Raw genomic sequence first — 26,797 nt, 5'->3', positions numbered from 1 at the left:
ATTTTTATCCCTCTTGTCTATCTGCAATGAGGCTTCTGTCAAACTTAGCCAAAAGAAATTTCCATTGCCGAGTCATGTTTCATCTGTTAAATGATAGAATAGAATAGAAGTAGCTGTCTTCCAGGCTTCCAGGGGCTTCTACATGCAGAAGATGAATAAAAAAATTAATGTGCCCAGAACCCACATGCTTGATTTGAATACAAGATTAAGGTAGATTTATGAGACAGGTCCTTGGATTCATATTTTTTGCAACAAAGTCTCAATGGGACTAAAAAGCTTGCTCTTCTTTCAGCATTGAGTTTGTGCTAATTCTCAGGATATGATTTCAGGGCAACTTCTGATTCTCAACTCTGACAAGGAGGAACAGTCCAACGTTACTGAAACAAGCATTGTGTTGTTTTAATTTTTTAATTTACTTCCCCTCAGACTGTAGAGAAGCAGCTTAATCATTTTGAACGAGTAGGAGTGCTCACATATTCAGACCTTTCAACCTTTCCTCTTTATTTTAATAAGAACTGATTCCCTCTTCTTGTCTAACCACATGTCTAAATGGGAAAGCCATGACCCCTTTGAAGATAAGATTTTGACAGAAAAATATCACGTTTTGTCTACTTTTCCTATTAATAAAACCAAAGTTGAAAAAGTAACTGAACTGAGGTTCCACAGTCAAACTTCTTTGTTTCATGAAAACTGTTCTCCTATCCCTTCTGCTCCTTATGAAGAGCTAGCCTTGGGTGCTTCCAGTTATGCAGCTCTGCAGTACACATTCTCAAGAACAGTACCTGAACTTATTGCGGTACGTTTACACATTTGCTCTTACAACAGACTGATTTTTTCTTGTTCACTGACTGAACAGTTTCAAATGACTGGACAGGGCATAAATCCTTAATCTTGCCCATTTTCAAATTTCCTCAACTTTGTGATCAATAGAGTATTCACTATGAAAATCCTTTTTTTCACAAAGTTATCATTCTTGTTGTCTGGTAGAAAAATAAACATTTCACAGTCAGTAAAATCCAAAGCAGTGCTGACAAAGTCACGGCTGCTTGATGACTACGATGCAGGCACCAGCTCTTCCAATATTTAGGGAAGCCATCTGCATTAAAAAAAATATGCAAATTAACAGAAAATCACGTAAGAAATGGCAGAAGTATTGTGGCACATATTATTCATGAACTGTCAACATTAATAGCAGCTGAACTACCAAAAGTATACAGAACTCAGTGATATCATAGTACTGTAATTTTCAAACTACTTGCTTTTATCATGCAGTACTCAATTAAAAGTATAAGGAGGATAGGGAGGCAGTATGGTTTTATGATTAGGCACTAGACTGGGACTCAAGAAGTCTGGGTTTGATTCTTGCCTTTGTCATTTGTTCTCTGTGTGATTTTGAGCAAGTTTTTTGTCTGTTTTGTTGTAAATTCTTTGGCGTAGGGATTATCTCTTATCTGTACATTGTACAGAGCCTCCAATCTCAGCTGGGAGCTATAGTTCCTACTATAATACAAATAATTCATTTTAAAAAAACTACCATTTTGGGTTTAGGGGCTAGCTCTGTTCCTGATTATTTTTGATTAACTGCTTTTCTCTTATTCTTGCATAGTATATAAAATATGTCATGAAATATTTTCTATGGAACTGACTTGCTTTCTTTGGTTTTTGAAAGACATTTAACACGGTGTATCAACGTTTACATTTCCCCACAGCTATCACAAACTGGTATCTGCAATACCAGTGTCCATTTATATTTAGGACAGAAAGTGATTGGACTACTGTTGTGGTCTTTGCAAAAGTTACATTTTAATGGCAATAACTGCCAGATACAGTGATGACTCATAGCTTCTGCTACTATGTGCTTGCCACAAATTCTTGTAATAACACTCTTTTGTCTCAATGATTTAAATGTTGCGGGTATTTTAAGGTAACTGTCATAAACAGAGAGTTAAGAGTTAATGTTTCCTTTACCCGTAAGGGGTTAACAAACAGTGAACTGGGAACACCTGACCAGAGGACCAATCAGGAGACAAGATACTTTCAAATCTCAGTGGAGGGAAGTCTTTGTTTGTGTGTTCTTTTCTTTGTCTGTTGTTCTCTCTGGGTTCTGAGAGTGACCACATGTACCTACAGGCTCTCTAATCTTCTGTTCAAATTTAGTCAGTACAAAGGTAGGAAGGCGGTTTAGTCTTTTTGATTGTTTTCTTTATTTGCAAATGTGTATTTGGCTGGAAGTATTTTAAATTGTATTTCTGCCGGGGGAGGCTTCTCTCTAATTTCTATAAGCTGAAAGACCCTGTAATATTCCATCTTGATTTACAGAGATAATTTTTACTTTTTTATTTCTTTTATTAAAAGTTTTTCTTTTTTAAAAACCTGAGTAATTTTTTCCCCTTGTTAAGGCTCAAAGGAACTGAGTCTGTACTCACCAGGGAATTGGTGGGAGAAGGGAAAGGTGAATTTCCTCTTTGTTTTAGATTCACGGAGCTTGAATCTGTATTGCCTCTGGGTGAGGGGAAAAGAGGAGGGAGGGGAGGTAACATTCCTCTCTGTGTGGTGATTTAAGGAGTTTGAATCACGGTGATCTCCTAGTGTACCCAGGGCGGGCAAGAGCTGGGAGGAAGAAAGGAGGGGGAAGGGAAATGGTTTATTCCCCTTTGTTGTGAGAGTCAAGGAATTTGGGTCTTGGGGTCCCCAGGGACGGTTTTTGGGAGGACCAGTGTGCCTCAAAACACTATACTTTTGGGTGGTGGCAGCCTATCAGATCTAAGCTGGTAATTAAGCTTAGAGGAATTCATGCTGGTACGCCATCTTTTGGACTCTAAGGTTCAGATTTGGGAATTATGCCATGACAGTAATACTTGAGAGTCCACTTGAGGTTTTGTTCTGCCAGCTAAATTTATGTAACATACAAACCCCAACATTCCATGATGGAATATAGTGCTATGCAATATGCATTAGATGGTAGAATCACCTTTACAACTAAATAGACAAACAGTGGGAGAAAAGAAGTATTTTACAGATGAGGAACTGAGGTACAGTGAGAATAAGTAATTTACCCAGGGTCACACAAGAAGTATGTCACAGCCTAGAATTAAAGATAGACTTTTTGACTCTTAGTTCAGCACCTCAACAGCAAGACCATCTTTCTTGAACATGCACTTTAGGTCAGTCTCTGACACCAGAATTTTCAGGGACAATAATTACTAAGAAAGACATGACACTATGTTCACTCTGATGGAACAAAAACAATAGATTCCAAGGCCAGAAGGGACCACAGTGATCATCTAGTCCATGGGTCAGCAACTCTGGCATGCAGTTTGCCAGGGTAAGCACCCTGGAGGACCGGGACAGTTTGTTTACCTGCCACATTGGCAGGTTCGTCCGATCGCGGCTCCCACTGGCCGCGATTCACCGTCCCAGGCCCATGGGGGCAGTGGGAAGCAGTGGCCAGCACATCCCTCACCCGAGCCACTTCCCACCACCCCCATTGGCCCGGAGCAGCGAACCATGGCCAGTGGAAGCCACAATCGGCCGAACCTGCCGACGCGCTGGCCCAGCCCGCTAGGGTGCTTACCCTGACGAGCCACGTGCCCGAGGTTGCCGACCCTTGATTTAGTCTGACCTCTTGTATAACACAGGCCAAATTATCAGAACTAAAGATGAAGGGCAGAACTAAAAAGGGAGGAGTAGAAAGTACTTCATGAGATTTTAAATTATATTTAAAATCTAAAATCATTATTTAAACGCATTTTAATAAGCATCCTGGCACCCACAAGGTACTGAGAAAGCTAAAAATTACACTGTAGTATGGGTAAGGGAAATTACCTTTTACATGATTTTCCATAACATTACTACTGTATATAACCAAACTATTAGAATTGTAATCTTGGGAATCATTGGTGTTATCACTATTTTTCCTGAGTGAACAATGAATAGCATCCTTATATGTATAGTGTATTATATATATTCCACTTATGCCAGTGTAGAATTCAGAACTATTATAAGTCTTCAAAGGCCACTAAGGGTGAAATTGAAGGATAAGACACAAAGCCACAAAAAAAAGACCAGAATGTTAAAAGCCGAGGTGCTGATACAGGCCAAAATCTCATCCTTCCTTAAGGAAATATGCTTTGTACCGTGGACCTTATAATAGAATTGTGGAGCCTTAAAATTCCACCTCTCCTGCAAGATGAATTCCAATGAATAACACTGACTTCCTGTAGTAAAGTCTCTCTTCCTGTGGGCTGGTGGAACAATAAGGTTCCAGAATAACACTGAACATGTGGCTCCAGAAATCCTTCCTACGGCCTGGATCCAGGATATGAAAAGCTGCCACTCAGTCATTCTGTGGTTGCTTTTGCAGCATTTATGCTGCCGTAGGAAGTGTAACTACTGTGTACTTCATGGCCATGCTACATGCAAAATGGCTGAAGGCAGGATTTTTCCTTCAGACTTTAAGACATGTTGTTATGACAAATCAAAACAATATGCAATTCAAAGACAGTGCTGATTCGCTGTTCTTTTTTGTAAGAACATAGTAAAGTCTATTCTCACCTCATTAATTAAGGACCAGATTCTACCGCTTTTCCTCACGTCTATTATACTTAGTAATCCCATTCAATGGCAAGATACTACACAGGATGAGGAAAGGTGGTAGAATTAAGTCCTAATGGATTTATGCCTGACATTCTCAAGAGGATTAGTGGGAAGTACCCACATTAATCTTGTATCCATCAGTGGGAGACAATAAGATTTATTTTTAATTACACTAAAGCACAACAAAATCCTAAAGTATATAGTTCAATACTTGTTTTATAATCTTTTAAAATCCAGAGTTAGAAAAAAAATCACTTTGACAAAAACAGGTGTCTGTGCACTGATATATGCACAGGCACACATATTTATCAGATTACTAGAATGTGCAATACTTCACTCATGCTTTCCATAGCAATTTGTGAAGGCGACTTTTAACCGGGAAAAAGAATTCCCAAGATAACTATATCATTGTTCACATACATTGTTTGTCCTCTGGGTGAAATTAACCCACAGTGCAGAGGGTTGAAGAAAGACTTCTGCAATACCTGATTCATTTGGTGAGGCTGCAGGAGGTGGAGGATGAGAACAGTTGCTAAGCCTTCCATATTCTGAATACTGTGGAGCAAGTCTCCAGTCTGATCCCAAGCAGGCAGGAGCCAGATGTGTAAAAGTCAGGGTTACTAGTTTCAAAACCATGTGGCTCCAGTGTTCCTAACTTGACTCCTACTCTGTATGCAAGTGTAATGGGGTATTGCTTGCTCTTTCAACCCATGAACAGAATTAGTTGCTGTAGAAGGGTGGGGCTGCAACGCCATGGCCTGTGGAAGATTAGGTGGTTCATTCATTTTTCTAGCACCATCAAAATGGCTACTCCAGAAAAACCTAAACATCAGAAAGCTTCCTTGTTACTGAATTCTACAAAACCCAGTTGCTCACACTTTTTTTATGGGGACTGTCATACCTTTATGCCTTTTTGAAATTTTTTTTCCCCATTGGCCTATCATATCACAGGATGCATAATCAATAAATCATATGCTTATGGTTTCATTAGCAATTAGTGATGACACAAAAAGAGTGAAAAGAAACAGAACTTTTCCAAAATATACTAGAAAGCCATTGCCATGTGTCTCCAAAATATTCCAGGCATTCGTAAACCATGCCAGTCTATGTTTCTTCTGCCATCAACTTAGTTCCACTCGTCATACCACAGCTATATATTCCACATTTCAAGTCACATTTTTTATACTTCAGCATTCATCATATTTCATAGTGTCCATTAAATTAAGGCAATGGAAGGAGAGAGTGAATAGAAAACTCTACATGGTAAAAAAATGAAACAAACTGCTTTCCCAGAAAGAAATCTGCATGACATATTTGTCACCAAACAAAACACCAGAGCCACTTTTGACAACTACGGATTCAGTTTCAACCAGTTTATTGAAAATTCAGACTGAAAATACCATTTCAACTGAAAATTAGACAGATTAAAAACTTTATTAAAAGCATAGCTAGATAATATTTTTAGCAACGATTTTATCTGTCTCTTCTTGGTTTCGTAGGAGACACTTTTTTCATGTTTCTTCTGGGGAAACTCATATCATAATAGTTGTTGAACTATTAGCAGAGCCGGCTCTACAGTTTTCACCACCCCAAGCAGGGCGCTGAATTGTCACCGCGAACAGCGGGGGCAGTCCATGTGCCCTTAGGCCGGCAGGCACGTTTCCGCGGCGGTGGCAATTCAGCAGCAGCTTCTATGTTTAGCTGAAGCCACCCTGGGCAGCTAAACATAAAAGCTGCCGCCAAATTGCCCTCACCGCGGAAACGCGCCTGCCGCCCTAAGGGCACACGGATTGCCCCCACCCTCCACAGCGGCAATTCGGCACAGTGCTTGGGGACAAAACAGGGACTGCTGCCCCTTGCAGAATGCCACCCCAAGCACCAGCTTGGAATGCTGGTGCCTGGAGCCGGCCCTGCTATTAGGAATAATTTTACAGCTATGGCAGTGTCAGCTACTTACTAATGTTAATTCATTGTGAAAAAAAAAAGAAAAACAAGTTTAAAAGTACCAGCGTCCATTCATTAGTTTGAGGGTCATATGCTTCCATAGTGTTCAGGTATGTTTGGCCATCATATCCACCCACTGCATACAATTTATCACCAAGAAGACAGACACCAACTGCATCTCGAGGCATACTCAATGGAGCCACCATTGTCCAAGTATCAGTTTTTGGATCATATCTGAACAAGAAAAAAGGAAGATGCAAGCTTAAAGAAAATCTAGGTATTAGCTCATATCCATCTTTACAAAAAATCTGTCCTTAAAAGACTTGTTTACAAGCATCTTATCATAAACAATCTTTTCAGCAGCAGAAAAAAATAATTTTGTGCTAGATTCTGATACTTTTATGTTGAATGGCAATTTATTCTGTGAGTAGTCCCTTGGAGATGAATGGACTATTTACAGAGTAAGATGCTGTTTAACACGACTATGACTAAGAATGGCAGAATCTGGCCCGATGTAAAAAACCCCCAAACTAGTTAAACTGTTCTTCTATAGTATAATGGAAACTACTTTTCCTAAAATTAGATTGAACTCTGCAGTAAGTTCACTGAAACCTGTCTGAGAAGTCAAGAGATGTTTCATGCTGTATTGTGCCACTGTTACTCATGTTAAGTAGCACTACTAAGAGGGAAAAAAAGAAAGATCTAATGTAAAAAAAAATAGTGTCTATCCCGGTGTAATATGACTGGGTACGATGCTCAAAAGTACCTAAGATTTTAGAAGCCTAAGTCCACCCGAAACTCACTAAGGGCTAGGTTCATAATAAGTCACTTAGCCATAGATTCACAAAGATACTTTGGAGGTGTGATGGTTTCATCTTTTAGGTGCCTAGAAAATCACAGAAATACAGTGATTCACAGAGCCTGAGTTAGGTGTCTATGCTCCCCTATACAATGAGAGGGGAGAGAGAGGCAACTTAGAGTGGGATTCACAAAAAACAGCACACTAGGTGGGGAGTCAGCTATACAGCCTATTGGCAATGTCAGAGAAAGGCATTGTGTCATAAGCCCTGCCCCTCTCATCGAGATAATCACCTGAGCCTGTGCTGTAGGGAGGTGCCTGTCTCCATTTTTGATCCACAACCATAAACCCTCTTTGGAGTTAGGCACCTAAGGCAATTTTGCAAGAAGTCAGGGGACAGAGGTTGGGAAGATGAGAAGGAGGACCCCATACTTTATCAATGTTAGACTGTGGTTTGGGTAGTCATCAAGGATGCAGAAGACATCCTTCCACACACAAACACTGTTGAGGAGACATGATTTAAACAAGGATTTACCACTCTCAGGTGAGTGCTCTAACAATTGGGCTTTGGAATACTGTAATGTGGGGCTCCCTCGGTCTCTCCTGTTGAAGCCATTGCACTTTGGAGAAATATTTAAAGCGTCATTTTGACAAGAGAGAGAGAGAGAGATAGAGAGCACCAAACCATAAGAATGACTACCCAGAATCCTGTCCTCCTTCTCCAATGACTCTTTAATTATTTATCCAAACGAAAACAGCTTCAGCAGAAAAGTTGGAGGGGGCCTTATAATAAAATATCCCATAGCCCAATGGATAGAGCACACTCTCAAAAGGTGGCAGAGCCCTGTTCAAATCCCTTAATCTCATCAGGCAGATGACAATTTGAACTGGGTCTCCCACATGCCAGGTGACTTCCCTAACTACTGGGCTAGATGTTATGAGAGACAGAGCTGGTGCCACCACTCTGTTTTGTGTGAACTCACCTAAGAGGTTGAATCCAGTAGGCAGACTCTGAGTATGCCTACTGGATTGGGTCCCACATGCATGTTAGGCAGCCTATTTTTACCTAACTTGCGAATCATTGTGAAGCTTAGATGGGAGATAGGTGTCTGGACTTCTAAAGTGGGGCAGCTGTGCACATGCCCAGAGATAAACACACATGCACCTAGGGAACTTTTTATGGAAAAAATATTAGGTGCAGAATGAGTTTAGACACCTACACTGTTCAGTTGAAGTTTTGTGAATTGCAGTAGTGCCTAAATCTGGGACTCAGGCACCTAAGCATGGACTTAAGTGACTAAAAACTTTTATGAACTTAGGCCTTAGGCACTTCTGAAAAATGTATCCATTTATTATCTATGCCATTACTTTCACTGGGCTAGCTGTTTCTTCCACTTGCCTTTAGTTTGCTATGACAGATATTCTGGCACAGCCTGCTCACACCTGCTTTAATCAAATCTCCATTTTCTCTGTCGAAACACAGGACTTGCTTTTTAAAAAAAAAAAAAAATCACTCTGAGATTTATCAAAATCTGATGACATCAGCTTTGATGCTTCAATTTAATGATGTTAAATCCTGATGAGTACAAACTGTAAATCAGACTTCCAATTTCAACTATCCTGATTTTGGTATGTATGTAAGGGCATTTCCCATTAATTTGATTGTTTTAGAGAAAAACAAAAAGCTGTATTTCTTTGCATATCTTTCCCAAATCTTCTGCAGATGGAAGTAATACTGCATATTATTTTATCACAAGTGTAATAAAAATACCCAGTATTTTTCAGTTACCAATTATATTATTTGGGGGTTATTTTGACCATTTTTTAGAATAGCATTTACTCTCAAATAGGTGATGTTCAGGATATAATGCTGTTAAAAATATGAGCAAAAGCTCAGTAGCCTCTCTCCTTGCCCTAACCTTAACAGCTTACAATTTATTTATTTCTATATTCAGAAACTTTTATGGTATCCCCTCTCACCCTGGAGCACATGAAGTTACTACAAAGATGAAATGTACAGCTGTTTTTCACAGAAGAATGGAAGAAAATGTAAGCATTTTCCAGGCAATTACAAATAGGGAGCTCTTTTTTTCTAGTTGTTTTTTGTTGACAGAATTGAGTTATAAACATTCTATTTAGACCCTGATTACCTGTTTATAAAAAAAAGTGATGTTCTTTATTTTTAGCTTGCCTGTTTTTTCAACTACTCACCTTGACCCTTGCAATCAGAAAGAGAATACTGTATCATAGAGTCCATTAAAGTTTATTGCCCTTTGGGAGGTGAAGACACAATGCACGCTCGGTAAAATGAACATTAGCTAGAGGCATATGGTGCTTTTGGAGGAAAAGTCATACAGTCTTTGATAAAATCCATTCAGAATTAACATTTTGGGTTTTACTATACGTGTATTTTCCCTTCCAGGTCTTCAGACATTATTATAATCCCCATCCCCCCATAATTAACAACAATTAGGATAATACTGGGAGATATAATAGATTTCTTGGTCTTTAGTCAAAACATTCAGTCCTTTAAAAAAGATGGAGGAGGAAAAATGCATGATAGTAATATTTTAATTCTCAGCTAGACAGTACAAAAACCTGCTCAATTTACTTATCTGAGTAGTTCCAGTGAAGTCAATAGGATTAATAAAGTCAGTAATGTGAATAGATGTTAGCCCCAATTATATGTTTCACTTAAGAGACCAATTTAATCAAGGTGAAAGTAAAGACAAATAATTCTTTTAATACCAAATTAGGAGAACATTATTAGGAACTGCAAAGCAGTTAAGAGGGCACTAAAACCCTGTTAAAATATTTAACAAATATTTCACAAACTGCCATCTTTTAGGTACAGTATATGGGCTCTGGCACTATCTAAGTTACGTCCTTCTTAGAAAATACAATTAACTGAGGATGACAGTATAGATGTGGATGAGGCTTTTTTAAACAACTAACAAAATCGTCCAAAGCACAGGGCTTGGTGGTAACGGAAGACTTCAACTACCCAGGCATCTCTTGGGAAAATAATACAGCAGGGTAAGATTATTCAACAAATTCTTGGAATGCATTGGAGACAACTTTTTATTACAGAATGTGGAGAAAGCAACTAGATGAAAGGCTGTTCTAGATTTGATTCTGAGAAATAGGGAGGAACTGGTTGAAGGTTGGAAGCTGGAAGGAAGCTTGGGTGAAAGTGATCATGAAATGATAGAGTTCATGATTCTAATGAAAGGTAGGAGGGAAAACAGCAAAATAAGAACAATGGATTTCAAGAAGGCAGACTTTAGCAAACTCAGAAAATTGTTAGGTAAATGGGAAGCAAATCTAAGGGGAAAAGAGTTCAGGAGAGTTGACTGAAGAGATCTCTGAGCCTTTAACGATTATCTTTGAGGACTTATGGAGAATGGAAAAGATACCCAAAGAATGGAAAAGGGCAAATATAGTACCAATTGATAAAAAGGAGTATAAGCACAATCCAGAGAGTTACAGACCAATCACCTTAAGTTCAGTACCCAGAAAGAATAATGGAGCAAATAATCAAACAAGAAATTTGTAAGCACCTATAAGATAATAAGATAAGTAACAGTTAACATGGATTTGTCAAGAAAAAATCATGTCAAAGCAATCTAATATCCTTCTTTGACAGGATAACATGCCTTGTGATGGGAGGAAGAAGTAAATTTAATATATTTTGACTTTAGGAAGGCTCTTGATCCTGTCTTACATGACCTTCTCACAAGCAAACAAAGGATGCATAGCCTAGATGATCATAATATAAGGTGGATGGAAACTATATTCAGAGAGTAGTTATCAGTGGTTCACAGTCAAGCTGGAAAGCACAGTGAGTGAAATCCTTCAGGGATGTATCCTGGGTTTGGTTCTATTCAATGTCTTCATAACTGATTTGGATAATGGCATATACACTTATGAAGTCTGTGGATGTGATCAAGGGGAGGGGATACAAGCCCTTTGGAGGACAAATTAGAATTCAAAATGATCTTCACAAACTGAAGAAATGCCTTGAACTAAATAGGATGAAATTCAGTAAGGACAAATGCAATGTAATAGACTTGGATCTGGATGTTATAATTAGGATGACCAGATGTCCTATTTTTAAAGAAATAACCTCGTTTTTTGGCACTTTTTCTTATATAAGTGCCTATTATCCCCGACCCCCATCCTGTTTTTTCTCAGTTGCTATCTGGTAACCCTAGTTATAATGGATCACAATTAAATATGAATCAACAGTGTAATATTATGGGGAAAAAAGCAAAAATTATTCTGAGACGCAGGAATGCTATAATCAAGACATGAAAAGGAGTTCTTCCACTTTACTCAGCATTGATAAGGCCTCAACTGTAATACTGTGTCCAGTTCTGAGCATCACACTTCGGGAAAGATGTGGACAAATTGGAGAAAGTACAGAGATATGCAACAAGATTTAAAAATGGGTTGTTTAGTCTGGAGAAGAAAAGACTCTGGGAGACATGACAACAGTCTTTAAGTACATAAAAGGTTGTTATAAAGAAGTGGGTGATAAATTGTTATCCTTATCCATTGAAGACACTACAAGGAGTAATGGTCTTAAATTGCAGCAAGGGAGATTTAGGCTAGACATTAGGAAAAATGTCCTAACGGTAATGGTAGTTAAGCACTGGAACAAATTATATAGGGAGGTTGTAAAATCTTCATCATTGGAGGTTTTTAAGAAAAAGTTAGACAAACGCATGTTAGGAATGGTCTAGATAATACTTAGTGCTGCTTCAGTGTGGGGGACCGGACTAGATGATCTATCAAGAATCCTTCCAGTCCTACATTTCTATGATTTTGTGATTTTTTGTGTCAGTGCCTTTGTGTCTAAAAAAGCTTAGAATCAAGTCTTGTTCAGGTTACATATGCAAATAAGTTTGGTGTACGATTATCAGTTTTTAGGCAACAAAAGTCTAGAACTACAAGAATGGAGATATAGCAGGTCACAGTTATGTAGAGAAGATTCTAGAATACCAGTTTAAAATATGCTTGGCTCAAAACAGTGCTCTAAATTCCTCACTTTCATGTGCACTAAATTAACCCACAACTTTTTTTGGTATGGATTTATTTAACATAAACAGTACATGTATGTGAAATGACATAAAAAACTATTAGATGTGCCCATATATTTTTTAAAGGAAAAGTGAATTAAAATTAACAGAGATTAGGTTGTGTCATATTTCAACATGAAAAAAGCAAGCACTACAATTTGTTTCCTCAACTTCTTTCATAATGCCTGGTTATTAGATAAGAGTAACATTTTATATAAAGTGACAAATTCAACGCTCAGTTACATGCTTACATTCCCATTGATTTCAGTGAGGGGAGAATTCAATCCAGAAATAAGGGAGTAACCAGAAACCATATGTGGCTGATAAAGAAATGAAGTTCACACACTTCTTTTTTTTCAGATTCCAAAGTAACACTGCTCCTATACAACAGCCAATACAGATGTTAGAAAAGCAAAAGGTGTTCTATGAGTTTCGCTCTCTGTTTTATCTAATTCATGAGCTTCAGGTAAATCTAGGGGTTTCATGTCCATGTCCACTTCTAAAGATTTTGATTAACCTTGTCCTTGGAAAGGAGTGGCAGCTTTAAATCTGTATGTTCCCACTTTCCTGTTTAGTCCTCCCTTTTAGCATTATAACTTTTGCATACCTTTGATATGTTAATTTTCTTAGTTTTTTTTTTAAACAATGTAACTAAAACCTCAGTTAAATGTAGAAGCGTATCTGCAAATCAGGCCAGATAGATCTTAATAGCTCCAATAGTGCCCTGGTGTCCTATTAAATTCTCTTGATTCACAGAATATTTGCTTGTGAAATGCAAAGTACAGGCTATATACTGTAAATACAGTGTCAGTCAATAACAGTCCTGCTGAAGGAACCAACATGGCGCAGTGTGCATCAGCATTACTTAAAGAGCTTTGTTTTATTACTTGCCTAATTATAATTTAAAAATTGCTAAATCTAATTTGGTATTTCAGGTTTGCTTTCATGCTGAGCTCTTGTCTGTTCAATAAGAAAATATTTCTGCCTTAGATACAGAAGTTTCCAGTGGAAATGTGAACAGACCTTAGTTCTGCTTCTGTGTTAGTGTGCTACTAATACAGTGGTTCTCAAACTTTTATACTGGATGCAAAGCAGGGTTTGGGGTGGAGGCTAACAGCTCACAACCCCCATGTAATAACCTCATGATCCCCTGAGGGGTCCCAACCCCCAGTTTGAGAACCCTTATACTAATGAAACAAAACACCACAAGTATTGTTTTCTATAAGCCCACTTTTGTATGATAGTTGTTATGGTAATAGATTATATTTATCTTAAAGTAGTTATATATGGTTAACAACATTTTTTTTGTGTTCACTTGTCATTTAGTTAAAAAAACATACTTAACTCTTACAAATTTAGGATACAGACAACTGTAACCTGTTTTGCATTCCAAAACAGCACATGTAATTGTACACTAAATGGATACCTTTCTACATAGTCCAGCAGTCGGGAACAGTGGTTAGAAGCAGGAGCATCATGGCCTCCAACTGCATAGAGAAAGCCATCACATGTGGCCACACCTACACCTCCTCTTCTCTTACACATCGGAGCACACATATTCCATTTATTTGTGTGAGGATCATAATACTCCATTGAACTCAAACAAGAACTTCCATCACGACCTCCCACTGAATATAACCTAAAAAACACAAAACCCAAAACATGCAAATTTCAGTACAAGGACTTTGATAAGCAAAACTATAAACAGAGAAGCTTTGTTTGCTTTCCTCATCTGTCGTCTGAAATGAAGGGACTACGGGATACGTTTTGTCAAATTTCAAGTTCACGGAAGTATGACACACTGGAAAATACATTGATGTTAGTACTATTGCCAAATTCACATTCTTCTTTGTGTTCTGCCAACGCTCGGTGGAATGGAAGTTATTTCCTGATTAGTCATTTGGAAATAGATGGTTTAATTCACAGCTCAAAATGCATACAACTTTCTTCTGCCTCATGGGCCAGAAATCTCAGGAGAACTTGCTTCTCCCACGATTTCCAAACCACAGAAGCAGAGTTGCTGCACAGTTGCCCACCATCTGTAGAGCGCAGGGAAAAGAGCAAGGAAAAGTGCAGGTGCTCAGTCATGCTCAGTAATCTAGGTCAAATAAGAACTGGGTAGACAGAGCAATGCGTGGAAATTGGTTCAGATGAGGACAGAAATAATCTGGCTGAAAACTACTGTACAAATTTTATAATTGCAGTTTTAGAACATAAGTGGAGGGAAAATGGATTTTTGAAATCATAGAAATTTTTTTGTACAAGCTGCTGTGTACAATTTAGAAGAGGAAAAAGCAAATTATCCAGTCAGAAAGCAGAAAGAATATCACCATCTTCCCATACATAATCCATTCACCATTTTCTTGGCTGTCCTCCTGTTCTCTGCTCTTGAACTCTAGTCTCAAATGGTTCCATAATAGGATTCCCTTCATCTAGCCTTCATATGCGCTCATACCATCTCAGCATCCTCTCTTGCGGCTTCTCTCTGATGCAGCAGACCTAGGTCTCATTCCTGATGAGATCATTTCACACGTGACCTAGCAGTGGTTTTCTCAAGTGCCTCTCTTTTGTCCCTCATGTCTCCAATCCCAACAGAAGAGCTAGTATTACGATAATTTTGTGTTGTTGTTCCATAAGTAGTTTCGGCATTTGTTGATCATAAATCATTCCACTTATCTTGCACCAGACTTCCCCCTAGTCAGCAGCCTTCCCTGAAGTTTGCTGTTGATTTGTCCATTTGTCACTAACCAGCCCCTTAGGAACTTACACACAGAAACCTGATTTAGGAACTGACTCTAATTGTTGATATTCAACTGTCTTGATTCCATGGGAATCCCCACCTGACTTCTGTGGTTTCTTTGCTCATTTTGAGACCATAGTTTGTTAGTTCTCTGTTCCAGGCATCACTTCACGAGTATTCATCACTATCAGCCATTAGCACAACATTGTCTACAAAGTTTAACTCTGTACCATATTCCATTTGGAATTGCTTACTTATGAAGACTGTCACAATTCTGAATAGTAATGGATAAGCACTGATCCTTGATGGAGCCCAACCTTCACCTCAAAACCCTTCATTGCACCTAAGGGTATCTGTACCTTTGTCATGGAACCATCTTACAAAACCATCACCATCTGGATAAGGTCCTTCAGTACCCCACAGAATTTGAGTGGAGGCCTCAGCAGTCACTGAGGTACATTGCCAAATGTTTTCTCCAAATTTAAGAAAGCCCACCCTGCTTGATGTTTACCTTCAGCTTCTTTTCCGCCAACTGTCTATTGATTGGCATATAATCTGTCATCCCTTTTCCTTTTCTAAAACCAAATCACTCCTTTCCTAAAATGGGCTCCACTATTCAACAAGTATGACTATGAATGATTCTCTCTAACAGTTTCATGCAGTGGGACAGCATTAATTGTTTGATACTTTGAATAGTCTTGTATGCAACCTTTTGTTTGTATATAGGTACCAGTATAGACTTTCTCCATTCTTCTGGAATTCTCTTCTCTTTCCAAGCTGTGTCCATCAGTGTCTCTCAAGTCTTTGATCATAGCTGCCATGACTTCATCTGGACCTGCTGATTTTCCAGGTGCCATTTTCAGAAATGCAGCCTTAACAGAAATGCTTCTGACAGGCCACTGATTATCAGTTCACACAATGGTAGCTTGACACATAAAGGGTTCTCCTCACTAAATATTTTGCCACTTGTTATGTACCATGTTTCTTGTTACAAGCAGTCTGCCCCTCCATCCCTTACAAATGGCATCTTCCATCTTCCCTCCTTTTGCTTCTTCTCCACATGATCACATATATTTTCTGTCTGGCAATCTGATTACAGTTGTTCAACTCATTATACAGCTCACCTAAAGTTAGGTTTCTCATCATTCTGATAGCTTGATTTGCTGCTCCCTTGATGGCTCTGTAGGCAGCAACTGCTTCTTCTGATGGGTTACTTTCCATCACTTTATGACTTTTTCCTCATTTCTTACTCCTTTTTGCACTTCCTCATTCCATCAGCAGTTTTCATGAGATATCCTCACTGTTGAGTTTAAATCTGTGGTGAAGAGCATAATTTGGCTTATTATGTCTTAAACGTAGATATCTAAAAAATATGGTAAAGTCCTAGTTTGTTTTCATAGGCTTCTGATTGAACTGGTGGATATTCTGGTCTATGTAATATGCCTAAGGGATAGTTTCAGGGAATGATACATGCAGGTACTGTTTGTTGATTTTCTTCAATGACATATATGATGAATGTATCAGCAAGGGCTGATTTATGTGTGGAAGTCCTGGAAAAACTCTAAAATCTATTTTCAAATTCCAATTATGAAGATTCTGTTGAATTGCATTTCAGTTCTGTTTGTAACTGTTGCAGGCAAATGAAAATAATTTCCATCCCTTATAATGGTTCCTATGATGACATAATTCTGATTTCATTTTTCCAGTATTACCCATGCTGCATATATTTTTATATGAATCCTTTTCCAGTCCACTGCCTGTTCTACAGTCCCCACAGATTAACTAATAGAAATGTGGGCTAGTTTAAAGTTGAAGCACTGAGCAATTTAGGATGCAAAATTTTCCTGCAGTGAAACAATTATTCATTTGGAAGCTTTTGTTGTTCTAAACACTCCATGAATTCCAAGCTCATTAAATATTCATTTACTGTTATGTTTCTTTGGCACTGAAGCTGTTGTCCTGAACAAGGAAGCCCAATTCTACCACTAATCTTTAGTGAGTCCACAGAACTTTGAGGTATTGCCTCATAGACACCCTTGTAAGATAACACAAGTAGGCAAGGGAACCAGGCTACATTGATCTATCATGTGAAACGGATGTCAAATAAAGCAACAAAGCAAAAATATAAAGTAATTCTCTTACAAGAATGCCTGAAAATTCAGTCTTAAGACACTTGTCTTTTCATCTGATTTCTATTGTTCAAGGTACCTGAAGTCTGGGATCACTATAAACTGATGTTTCCTGCACAGCTAGTATGTGCAATGCATTATACAGTAGTTCTGCTAAAGTATGCATGGGGGGAAAAATTCCTTTTTGAAAGTGAAATGCATAATATAGATAATAATGTATTCACTCCCAATCTCTAATTCCATCATTGTAGCAAGACTATATTATAGTGAGCAACGATAGGTCACAAATCACTTTCCACTATAGCCCTGTTTTCATATGCAAGTGCAGTTAAGGTATTTAGACGTCTACCTGATATGCAGGCAAATGGGATACTAAGCTTTAAATATCAGAACCAAGATTTTCAAAGGTGGGAGTCAAATTAGTGTGAAATCAAAGTGTTGCTTTAAAGCTCTACTTATAATGCTCCACTCTGGCTATGTCTAAGCAGCTCAGCTATCAGTTCTATGAATGCTTGATTGTGCATGACTCTGTCCTGACATGGAGAAGGGTGTAGAGAGAGCAAAAGAAATCACTCCTGTATTTGCATCCGCTAAGTTTAGTTATTTATATTGTGTTCATCTCCATGCTATCGAAGCATCCCTGCACATAATCACAGTCATTGTCATTATAAAGCTAGGCTCCCAAGATATTACTGAGGAGAGGACTGAGGTATTGGCTCTGCTCCTCCTTTGCATAATCTAGGTAGGTGAACGCATACTAAACCCAGATAAAGGGTAATGCTCTGGCCAAATAATGGTGGTAACAGTGGCTGAACAATAAGAAAAAATCCTATTTGCAAATATTTTAATAAAAACAGTGTATAATTGAAAAATATTCATGAGTTATTTTCTCAGCTTTATAAAACGAAAATATATACAGTCATCTTCACATTATCAGTAGCTTGTATTTCGGTAGCACCCATACTCCAGCAAAGGTTAAAGTTCCTTTGTGCCATACACAGTACAGAGTAATATTCAGCCTCTGCCCCAAAGAATTTACAATCTAAGTACATAAAACAGAGAAAGTGTTATTATTGGTAAACCCAGGGTTGTGAGTTCAGTCATTGAGGGGGCCATTTAGTGATCTGGGACAAAAAATCTGTCTGGGGATAGGTCCTGCTTTGAGCAGGGAGTTGGACTAGATGACCTCCTGAGGTCCCTTCTAACCCTGGTATTCTATGACAGTGTTCTATCCCCACTTTACAGATGGAGAACTGAGGCACAAAGTGAGTTGGTCACAGAGGAAGTCAGAAGCGAAATTAATATCTGATTTCCTGTGTCTGAGTCCGATGCCTTAACTACAAGATGATACCATACTTGCAGCCAGTCTAGGGTGACCAGATGCCCTGATTTTATGGGGACAGTCCCAATTTTGGGGTCTTTTTCTTATATAGACTCCCATTACCCCCTGCTCCCACCCCAATTTTTCACATTTGCTGTCTGGTCACTCTAAGCCAGCCATATATGCACAGTATGTATGTGTGTCCAAACGCACACATATTAGGCAGACTTGGATTGTGAAATATGGTTTAAGGGCTTCTAATTCTAAAAACAGTTTATTTTCCTCTGAATAAAATTTGTTAATGGATCCTTGATAAGGTCTATTTATTCTCACTCTGTTAATTATGCTTTAAACTGTTCTGTATTGGCTCATGCTGTTTTTTGTCCTTTGGTTGAGTTTATATTTTACAAATACTTTTTGACAGTTATTCATGCTTTGCTGTGTTTGCCTCTTCCTCTGTATTTTATTTGCAAAGGAAAGAAAATAGCCAGAATCAAATACTACAAATCTCTCAGCAATCAGATGTGCAGGAAATAGAGGATAAATTTTTAAAAGTTACTTTCATCAATAATTGCTTTTAAAAGCAAATATATCTATTAAATTTAACTGTGTAATTAAACATCTAATTATGCTCAAAATGCAGCACCACCTTAACTAGATGGCTATGCCTCTAGCCTGACCCATTTGTTTCTGTTCTCTCATTATGGGATGCACTGGTTTTCAGCTCTCATGTGTCACCTGTTACAGTTCATGCAAGCACATCTATCTACCTGCCTAGTTATGCCAGATATTGAGGGCAAAATAGGGCACAAAAATCCTGCCCTGTGCTATGTGGATACATAATGGGAGAAGGAGGATCACAAAGCCTCTTGAATTGCCAAACAGCAGTAGGTAGAAGTTGCTTTCTACCATGCAAAAGATCACTGCAACTGACTGCTGCACCACCAAAGAGCAGCCAGCTTTGGGTCCAGTATATGCACCTTGTGTCCCTGCACACAGGCTCCAGTATGTGGCAGCTGTTAAACAATGGAAAACATTGTTCTCATGTAAAAGGAGCAGTTGGTTGAGCCAATCTGCCCTGAGCCATTTTTCCTTAAAGTGCCTAGCTGTCTGGTAATACTTCACACTGAATAGAAAAGCAGGATTTTTCACTCAATATGCATACTATTCTGCTAGAGTAAATATGTATTTAGCTGGATAAAATATTAGAATTAAGCACTGAAATTATTCTTTTAATGTCAAATCACAATCTCAAAGTAATGAAACCACACGGACAAAGAGGCAACCAGAAAGTCCTAATGATTTCAAGGGTAAGAATGACAGGGCTGAAATCCCCAAATGCAGAACGGAAACAGATGCAACTGGATGGGAGAGACACATTATTTTTAAGCTTCTAAAAAGCATAAAAACAAACAAGAGAGATGGAAAAATATATTGAACTATAACTAATTAATTGACAACAGATTCAGTCCTAACTCAGACAACACATTCATCATTTCCACAGGAGCTTTGCCTGAGCAGACACACTTTAGTCAGTAGAAGTTACAGGTTAATGATTTTCTTGAGGGTTCCCATAGTTATTAGTCAAGTCACCCTGAAGAAGAATTACTTGCTTTGAAATTTCCCTTTGAAGCAGGGTCGTGCTGCCAATATTTTAACAAGGGGCTCCCACACAAGCATTTTCCACTAGCCTGTGATATACCCAGTGTCTCAGGGGTGCCTCTGTTTGCAGAAAAGAAGGGTGAAGAATTAAGAAATCTATTAATTTGTTTTCCCATTTAAACGGATGAGCAATCCTCAAGGGAGGCAACACCAGTGCAAACATATTCAATTGTATTTGCTAAGGGGAAAAAAATTTACTTGGTTTCTTTAAGAAGTGCAGTATAGGTTCCATAAGACTGTATGGTCAACTCATATCGTTTGAAGCTGGGCCTGTGTGTGAAGCCCTTGTACAGGAAGAACTGGGTCCTTTGGCATCTCTTTCTGGGAAATTTTATGAAAATACTTGCCATTTTGTCCACTCAAAAGGGAAAGCATTTGCTCTTCAAAAGGATTTTTTAATAAGCTGAAGGGATAAATTGTGTCTGGCATGGATGATTTAGCAGTATCCAGAGCATGAGTGAACTCCAACAGAGGAAGGGAAATTATCTCAACTTTCTCTTCAATATCATGACAGAAATTTAACATAGGGCTCCCAGGAGTTCCATGCAGCATATCACTGCTTTGATGCCTTTTACTCAGTGTCCAGGTAAGGTTAGAGAATCATAGAATATCAAGATTGGAAGAGACCTCAGGAGGTCATCTAGTCCAACCTCCTGCTCAAAGCAGGACCAATCCCCAACCAGATTTTTACCCTAGTTCCCTAAATGGCCCCCTCAAGGAGAAGAGCATTTCACTTTTCAAAATTCTGTCTTTTTTATCTCTGCTGAAATACCTATTGATACTGATTGTTTCAGTGGTTTTCAAAACTTCTTGTTTTGGTGCAATCACAAATAACTAAAAAGCATCTTGTTTTTATCCTTGATTAAATGGACTCAGCCACCTTCATTATTCATTAACTCATCAACCAAATGAATTCAGACACCATTCAGACTATATTTGCTCCAGCTATTAATGTTTGTCATGCCTTACATCAGTATAACCAGAATTTTACAGAGTACTCAGCACCCATGAAGCCTACTCCCTGTCTGTGGGGTGCGTCGCTCTCTTCATGTCCTGAATACAGCAACAGCTCTCCTGTCAACAGTCGTCTCTGTCCAGCTTGCGTCCATCTTGTTTCGCTAATGCCTAATAGGGTCAGGTTGTTGCTCCTCATCTCTGCTGCAACCTGCGCCGTCTTTCCTGACTCGGTACTGTCCTCACGTTCCATGGTGCCTATGGTAATCCCCTGTTGCAGAGGGTAATGCAGCTTAGTGGTTCCTCACGGCTTCACCACCAGCGTCATGCATCTTCGAGTTGAAGCCCTTCTTTTTCCAGGTAAAAGTCTCTGTGTCTCTGTTGTTGGCGTTTCTGTAGCAGGTTGATTTTTACGGGGTGGAGTTGCTCCCACGCCAACCCTCCTCCTTTCCTGACTTGGGACAGCAGATGGCCCAAAGGGACCTCTGGTGGAGTTGTCCAAGCAGGCACAGAGAGCACTGATTGGTGGGAGCCATCTGTCCCAGGACATCACAGCATCCTTCAGAACTAAAATGAAGAGGACTAAGATGAATGTTGTTCAGTGCTACGCTCCAACTAATGACAGCGAAGAGGAGGACAAAGATTATTTTTACAACAGACTCCAGAAAATATTAGAGATTCTCCCAGACAAAGACATCATCATCCTCTGTGGAGACCTTAATGCCAAAATTGGACTGACAACACAGGATACGAACAAGTCATGGGGACCCACGCTTGGGGAGATTGAGTGAGAATGGAGAGAGATTTTGGATCTGTGTGCACTTAACAACCTGGTCATAGGAGGGTGCATCTTCCTCACAAGCGGATCCACAAGAGTACCTGGCGTATCACCAGCAGGCACGACAGAAAATCAGATCGGACCATGTCTGCATTAGCAAGAAGTTCAGAAGATCCTTGCAGGACGTGTAGAGTTAGAAGAGGAGCGACGCGGCGTCCGACCATCACTTGTGGTGGCTAGATTGAGAGCTGAACTGAAGCAGAGCTGGATAGATACGTCAGACAGGAAGAGTGAAGTACAACGTCAGCCTTCTGAAGGACCGTAAGACAAGGAAGATTTTGGACTGATGCTGGAAGAATAAGTTTTCAGTATTACAGGATCGGTTGAGGAAGAGGAAGACAGTGTACTAAACAGACTGGCAGAAAGTGAGAGGACCTTGGTTAGTATGCCAGGAAGTTTTGGAATAAAACACCAGCAGAAAGAGTGGATCACAGAGAGACCTTGACCAAGATAGAAGACAGAAAGAAGAAGAAGGCAGCAGTCAACAACAGCAGGACTAGAGCTGCAAAGGCCAAAGCTCAAAAAGAGTATGCTGAAGCCACAGAGCAGTGAAGAGGAATATTAGGAAGGACAAGAGAGAGTATGTGGATGAACTGGCAGCAGAAGCGGAGCAGGCAGCATACACGGTAACATGAACACGCTGTATGATACTACCAAGCGACTTTCTTGGAAAGTTCAGCAAGCCAGAACGTCCGTTAAAAGACAAGCAGGAAAGTCTATAACAGGAATAGAACAACAGATGAACAGATGGGCGGAGCACTTTGAGGAACTCCTGAACAGACCAGCACCACCAAATCCACCAACATTAACCCAGCCAATGAGACCTCCCAATTAATTGCAATAAACCAACCAGAGATGAGATCAGAAAAGCATCACCATGATGAAGAACAGGAAGGCGGCTGGACCTGATGACTCCCAGCAGGAGCCTGAAGCAGACCTGGATGCTTCAGTGGAAATGCTGTACCCCTCTTTAGAAGATATGGGAAGAAGAGTGATTCCGGCAGACTGGAAAGAGGGGATATCTCATCAAAATCCCCAAGAAGGAGACCTTAGCAACTGTGCCAATTATAGAGAATCACACTCTGTCAGTGCCAGGGAAGTTTTTCAACCGAGTTCTTTTAGAGAGATGAAGGATGCCATCGATCCAAGCTACGAGATGAACAGGCAGGTTTCTGGCTGAACAGATCATGCACGGACCAGATAGCAACGCTTCGCATCATAGTCGAGCAGTCTATGGAGTGGAACTCCTCGTTGTACATCACTTTGTTGACTATGAGAAAGCGTTCGACGATACGTGGATCGAGAGACCTCTGGAAGGCTTCTTCGGCACCTATGGCATTCCAGCAAAGGTGGTCAACCTGATGAAGAACTCATATGATGGTATACACTTGTAGGAGTGATCCATGGAGGCAGCTCACTAACAGCTTCCAGGTGCGAACTGGAGTCAGACAAGGATGCTTGTTGTCACCACTTCTCTTTCTCCTCGTCATTGATGGATTTATGAAGACATCCACTTACGAGCGTAGGAACGGAATCCAGTGGACGTTGTAGACCCAGCTTAATGACCTGGACTTTGCTGACGATCTTGCACTCCTTACGCACAGTAAAGAGCAGATGCAAGAGAAGACCAACACTGTGGCAGCCACGTCATCACAGGTGGCCTCAACATCTCACAAGGACCAAGACCAAGATCCTTGGATTAATTCCATCAGCAACGACACAGTCACAGACTGATGGAAGCCCCTTGGAAGAAGTGCAGTCCTTCACCTAACCTAGTAGCATCATCGACCATTAGGGTGGCACAACGCAGACATCAAAGTAAGGATTGGTAAGGCAAGAGCAGCCTTCTTACAGCTCAAGAACATCTGGAGCTCCAGAGAGCTGTCTTTGGCAAAAAAATTCGACTGTTCACTCCAATGTGAAATCAGTCCTACTGTATGGAGCTGAAACCGTGGAGGACACCAAAACAACCACCAGGAAGATCCAGACCTTCATTAATAGCTGCCTCAGAGGTATTCTCCAGATCCGCTGGCCAGACACCATCAGTAACATCCACCTCTTGAGAGGATCCGTCAACTCCCAGCAGAGGAAGAAATCAGAAGGAGAAGGTGGGGTTGGATAGGACATACACTAACACAAGCAGCCAACTAACATCACCAGACAGGCACTGCCGGTGGAACCCCCAAGGCAAGCGGAAAAGAGGCCGTCCAAGAAACACCTGGCGACGCGACCTTGGGGCTGATAGCAAAAAAATGGGCTATACCTGGAACTAGCTAGAGCGAATGGCCCAGGATAGAGGACTCTGGAGATCTGTGGTTGGCGGCCCATACCCCGATTGGGGTGACGGGCATGAGTGAGTGTGAGTGACTCAGCACCCATAATCAGGGCCAGATTTTCAAAAGAGTTCAGCTCCCATTTAAGTACTGAAATAAGCGGCCACATCTGCAGAAGAGCTTGGCATGATTGGTATATAAGACTTAAAAATTAAGTATCTAAGTAGGTGTCAGGTGTAGTGAAATTCTGGCCCCAGTGACGAGTTCTGAGGAACTGAACACCTGATTCTCAACCTCTTTTGAAAAATCTGTCCCTAAGGGCTTATCCAGAAGTTAATGAGAGTAGGTGTTCAGCACTTTACGGGAATGAGATCTTATAGGTCATCTACTTACACTGGTTAAAACAAAATAATAAAATTCAGTAAATTATGTCACCTATAGAGTAAGATGATGGTCATGCTGAGGCCCACAAGAAGAGCTCTATAGCAATAATAAAATCATCATAAATATCATCATGAATATATTTGTATATACATTTAATATCCAGCAGAATAAATTATCTCCACCACCGGATTCCACAGTTCATCCCATCTTTGACGTGTTTGATTTTTAGACTGTAAGATCTTAGGAGCAAGAGCTATCTGTGGTGCCCATTGGATAGCTCGGAGTATAATATCTGAGCTAAACAACTGATAAGAAATAACAGCAATAGTCATATAAAATAATTGTAGTAATAAAAGTAACCACAATAGATCATAATAACACTGCACTTCTTACAGGAAGCAGTGAGTAAACCACTGTAAAAGCATTTATTTTAACATGAGGTGGTATATCATTAGTTACAAAGAGCACACAAACGAATGACCTTTCAATGTCCAACATCTTTTACTTACTCTCAAGGATAAACATTAAAAAGGAATAAAAATGTCACAAACCATACTTTTTTGCAGGTATTCTTTTTGGCCTTGATTCTCTGCCCATTGAATTTATTTGTTTATTTTTTAAGGGAAACACTTGCCATTGACTTCAACGGAGCAGTATCAGACTCTGAGATACACATTTTTTTTCTTTGACAGCAGTAATCTTTGCCTAGGGATCGTTTTACCTTGACCTCCTATTTATACGGAAATTATTCCTTCATTGTGCAAAACAAATCAGTCACAGTCTCTCCTTATTTAAAAGGAGACTGTGGAAAGGCTTTAGAATTTCTCCCTTCGCTGAATTTCTCTAATTTTTGGTTAATCTCTCATTTAAATCCAAATTATAGTTGTTGTTTTTTCCCCTCAGTATAAATGTAAAAGATTTAGCATGGCTTCCAACTTACTATTTGGACATTGCATTTTTATTATTATGGACTTTGTTGGTGCTTTTTGGAGTTTATCTGCATTAGATTAGATTAATATCCTATGATTTTAATTCAATTTTAAAATTAGAAAGACATGATCCATGTACAAAAAAACTGAGGTGTGGGTACTTCTTCTGTTCCCTCATATCTCTTCATGGCCTTTGAGTATTTACAGGATTGCAAACTTTTCATTTTGGACCATGTATGCAACTTTTTATGTTTGAGGAATTTATGTGCTTACAAAGTGGATAGCATGGTATGTGCTTCCTTAAAAAAAAAATCTTTATTCTCTTAGCTGGGAAAAATCTCAGTGACAGTGCTTACTGAACTCATTTACTGGGGTATCATATTAGTATGAGCCAGTTAAATGGTCATTCCTTTTTCAAGCATTGACTGGTCGGAGCCACAAAGAAGAAACAAAGGAATCAGTCCTGAACGGCTTGATTTGTGTCAATTAAAGTAGAAATGTTGCCTCAATAAGGACTGTCTCAATGATTTATGCTCCATCCTATTCTAGTATTGTGATGAGAGATGAACTTAAATGAAAACCCAGTCTCAACCCCTCCCAAACTCTGGATCTTCCAAACTTCACTTAGCCCCATCTCTAAATTTTGAGGAAGACAAGGAATCCTAAAATCCCTCTCAATATAGAAATGAATAGAAGCTACAAAGTAGCCTCTAAAATTGAAAAGTGTTAGGGAAAGTCATGACTGGTTAGTTTGGAAGTATTTACCTCAATTACATTGTTGCAAAGCTCCAATAACTAATCAGAGAGAACCATTTTTAAATTCAGTTTGAGAAGAAAACTTCAAAATATTAGACTGCCTTTGTTCTGAGGGAATATGGCTTGTAAAAACATTTTAATCATGCCTCTTTCATTTGTTAATGGGGTTTCAGCTGTCAAAGTGGTTTCAACACATATCAAAGATAGAACCTAGCTCATGTTAAGACTCCTCTGTGCCTCTTCACTGTACCTAAAAGAGCAGCTGAGAATTACTCTGGCAATATGGGACATGGCATAGGTTAAACTAGTATTTACCTGGCCCTAGAATTTGAGTGAGGTGTAGGAAGCAAATATTGAGTAAGTTGTAAGAAGAAAGGAGGGATAGCTCAGT

At 39.4% G+C, this 26,797-nt stretch overlaps 1 protein-coding gene across 2 annotated transcripts in view; it reads right to left on the bottom strand.

Moving 5' to 3' along the window:
• Positions 1 to 986: 986 nt before the first annotated feature.
• KLHL1 (kelch like family member 1) overlaps positions 987 to 26,797 on the bottom strand; it is a 479,287-nt gene continuing 453,476 nt past the window's right edge. For both annotated transcript variants that reach the window (XM_075061554.1, XM_075061555.1), the window contains 3 exons: positions 13,847 to 14,059; positions 6,603 to 6,774; positions 987 to 1,096 (listed from right to left, as the gene is read on the bottom strand). In XM_075061554.1, the coding sequence (XP_074917655.1) occupies positions 1,037 to 1,096; positions 6,603 to 6,774; positions 13,847 to 14,059 (445 nt within the window). In that variant the 3' untranslated portion in view covers positions 987 to 1,036. The remainder of the gene's footprint in view (positions 1,097 to 6,602; positions 6,775 to 13,846; positions 14,060 to 26,797) is intronic.

This window comes from Chelonoidis abingdonii, chromosome 1 (genome assembly GCF_003597395.2).
Source record: "Chelonoidis abingdonii isolate Lonesome George chromosome 1, CheloAbing_2.0, whole genome shotgun sequence".
Lineage (NCBI taxonomy): Eukaryota > Metazoa > Chordata > Testudines > Testudinidae > Chelonoidis > Chelonoidis abingdonii.
This window is presented reverse-complemented; position numbering and strand designations above follow the sequence as displayed.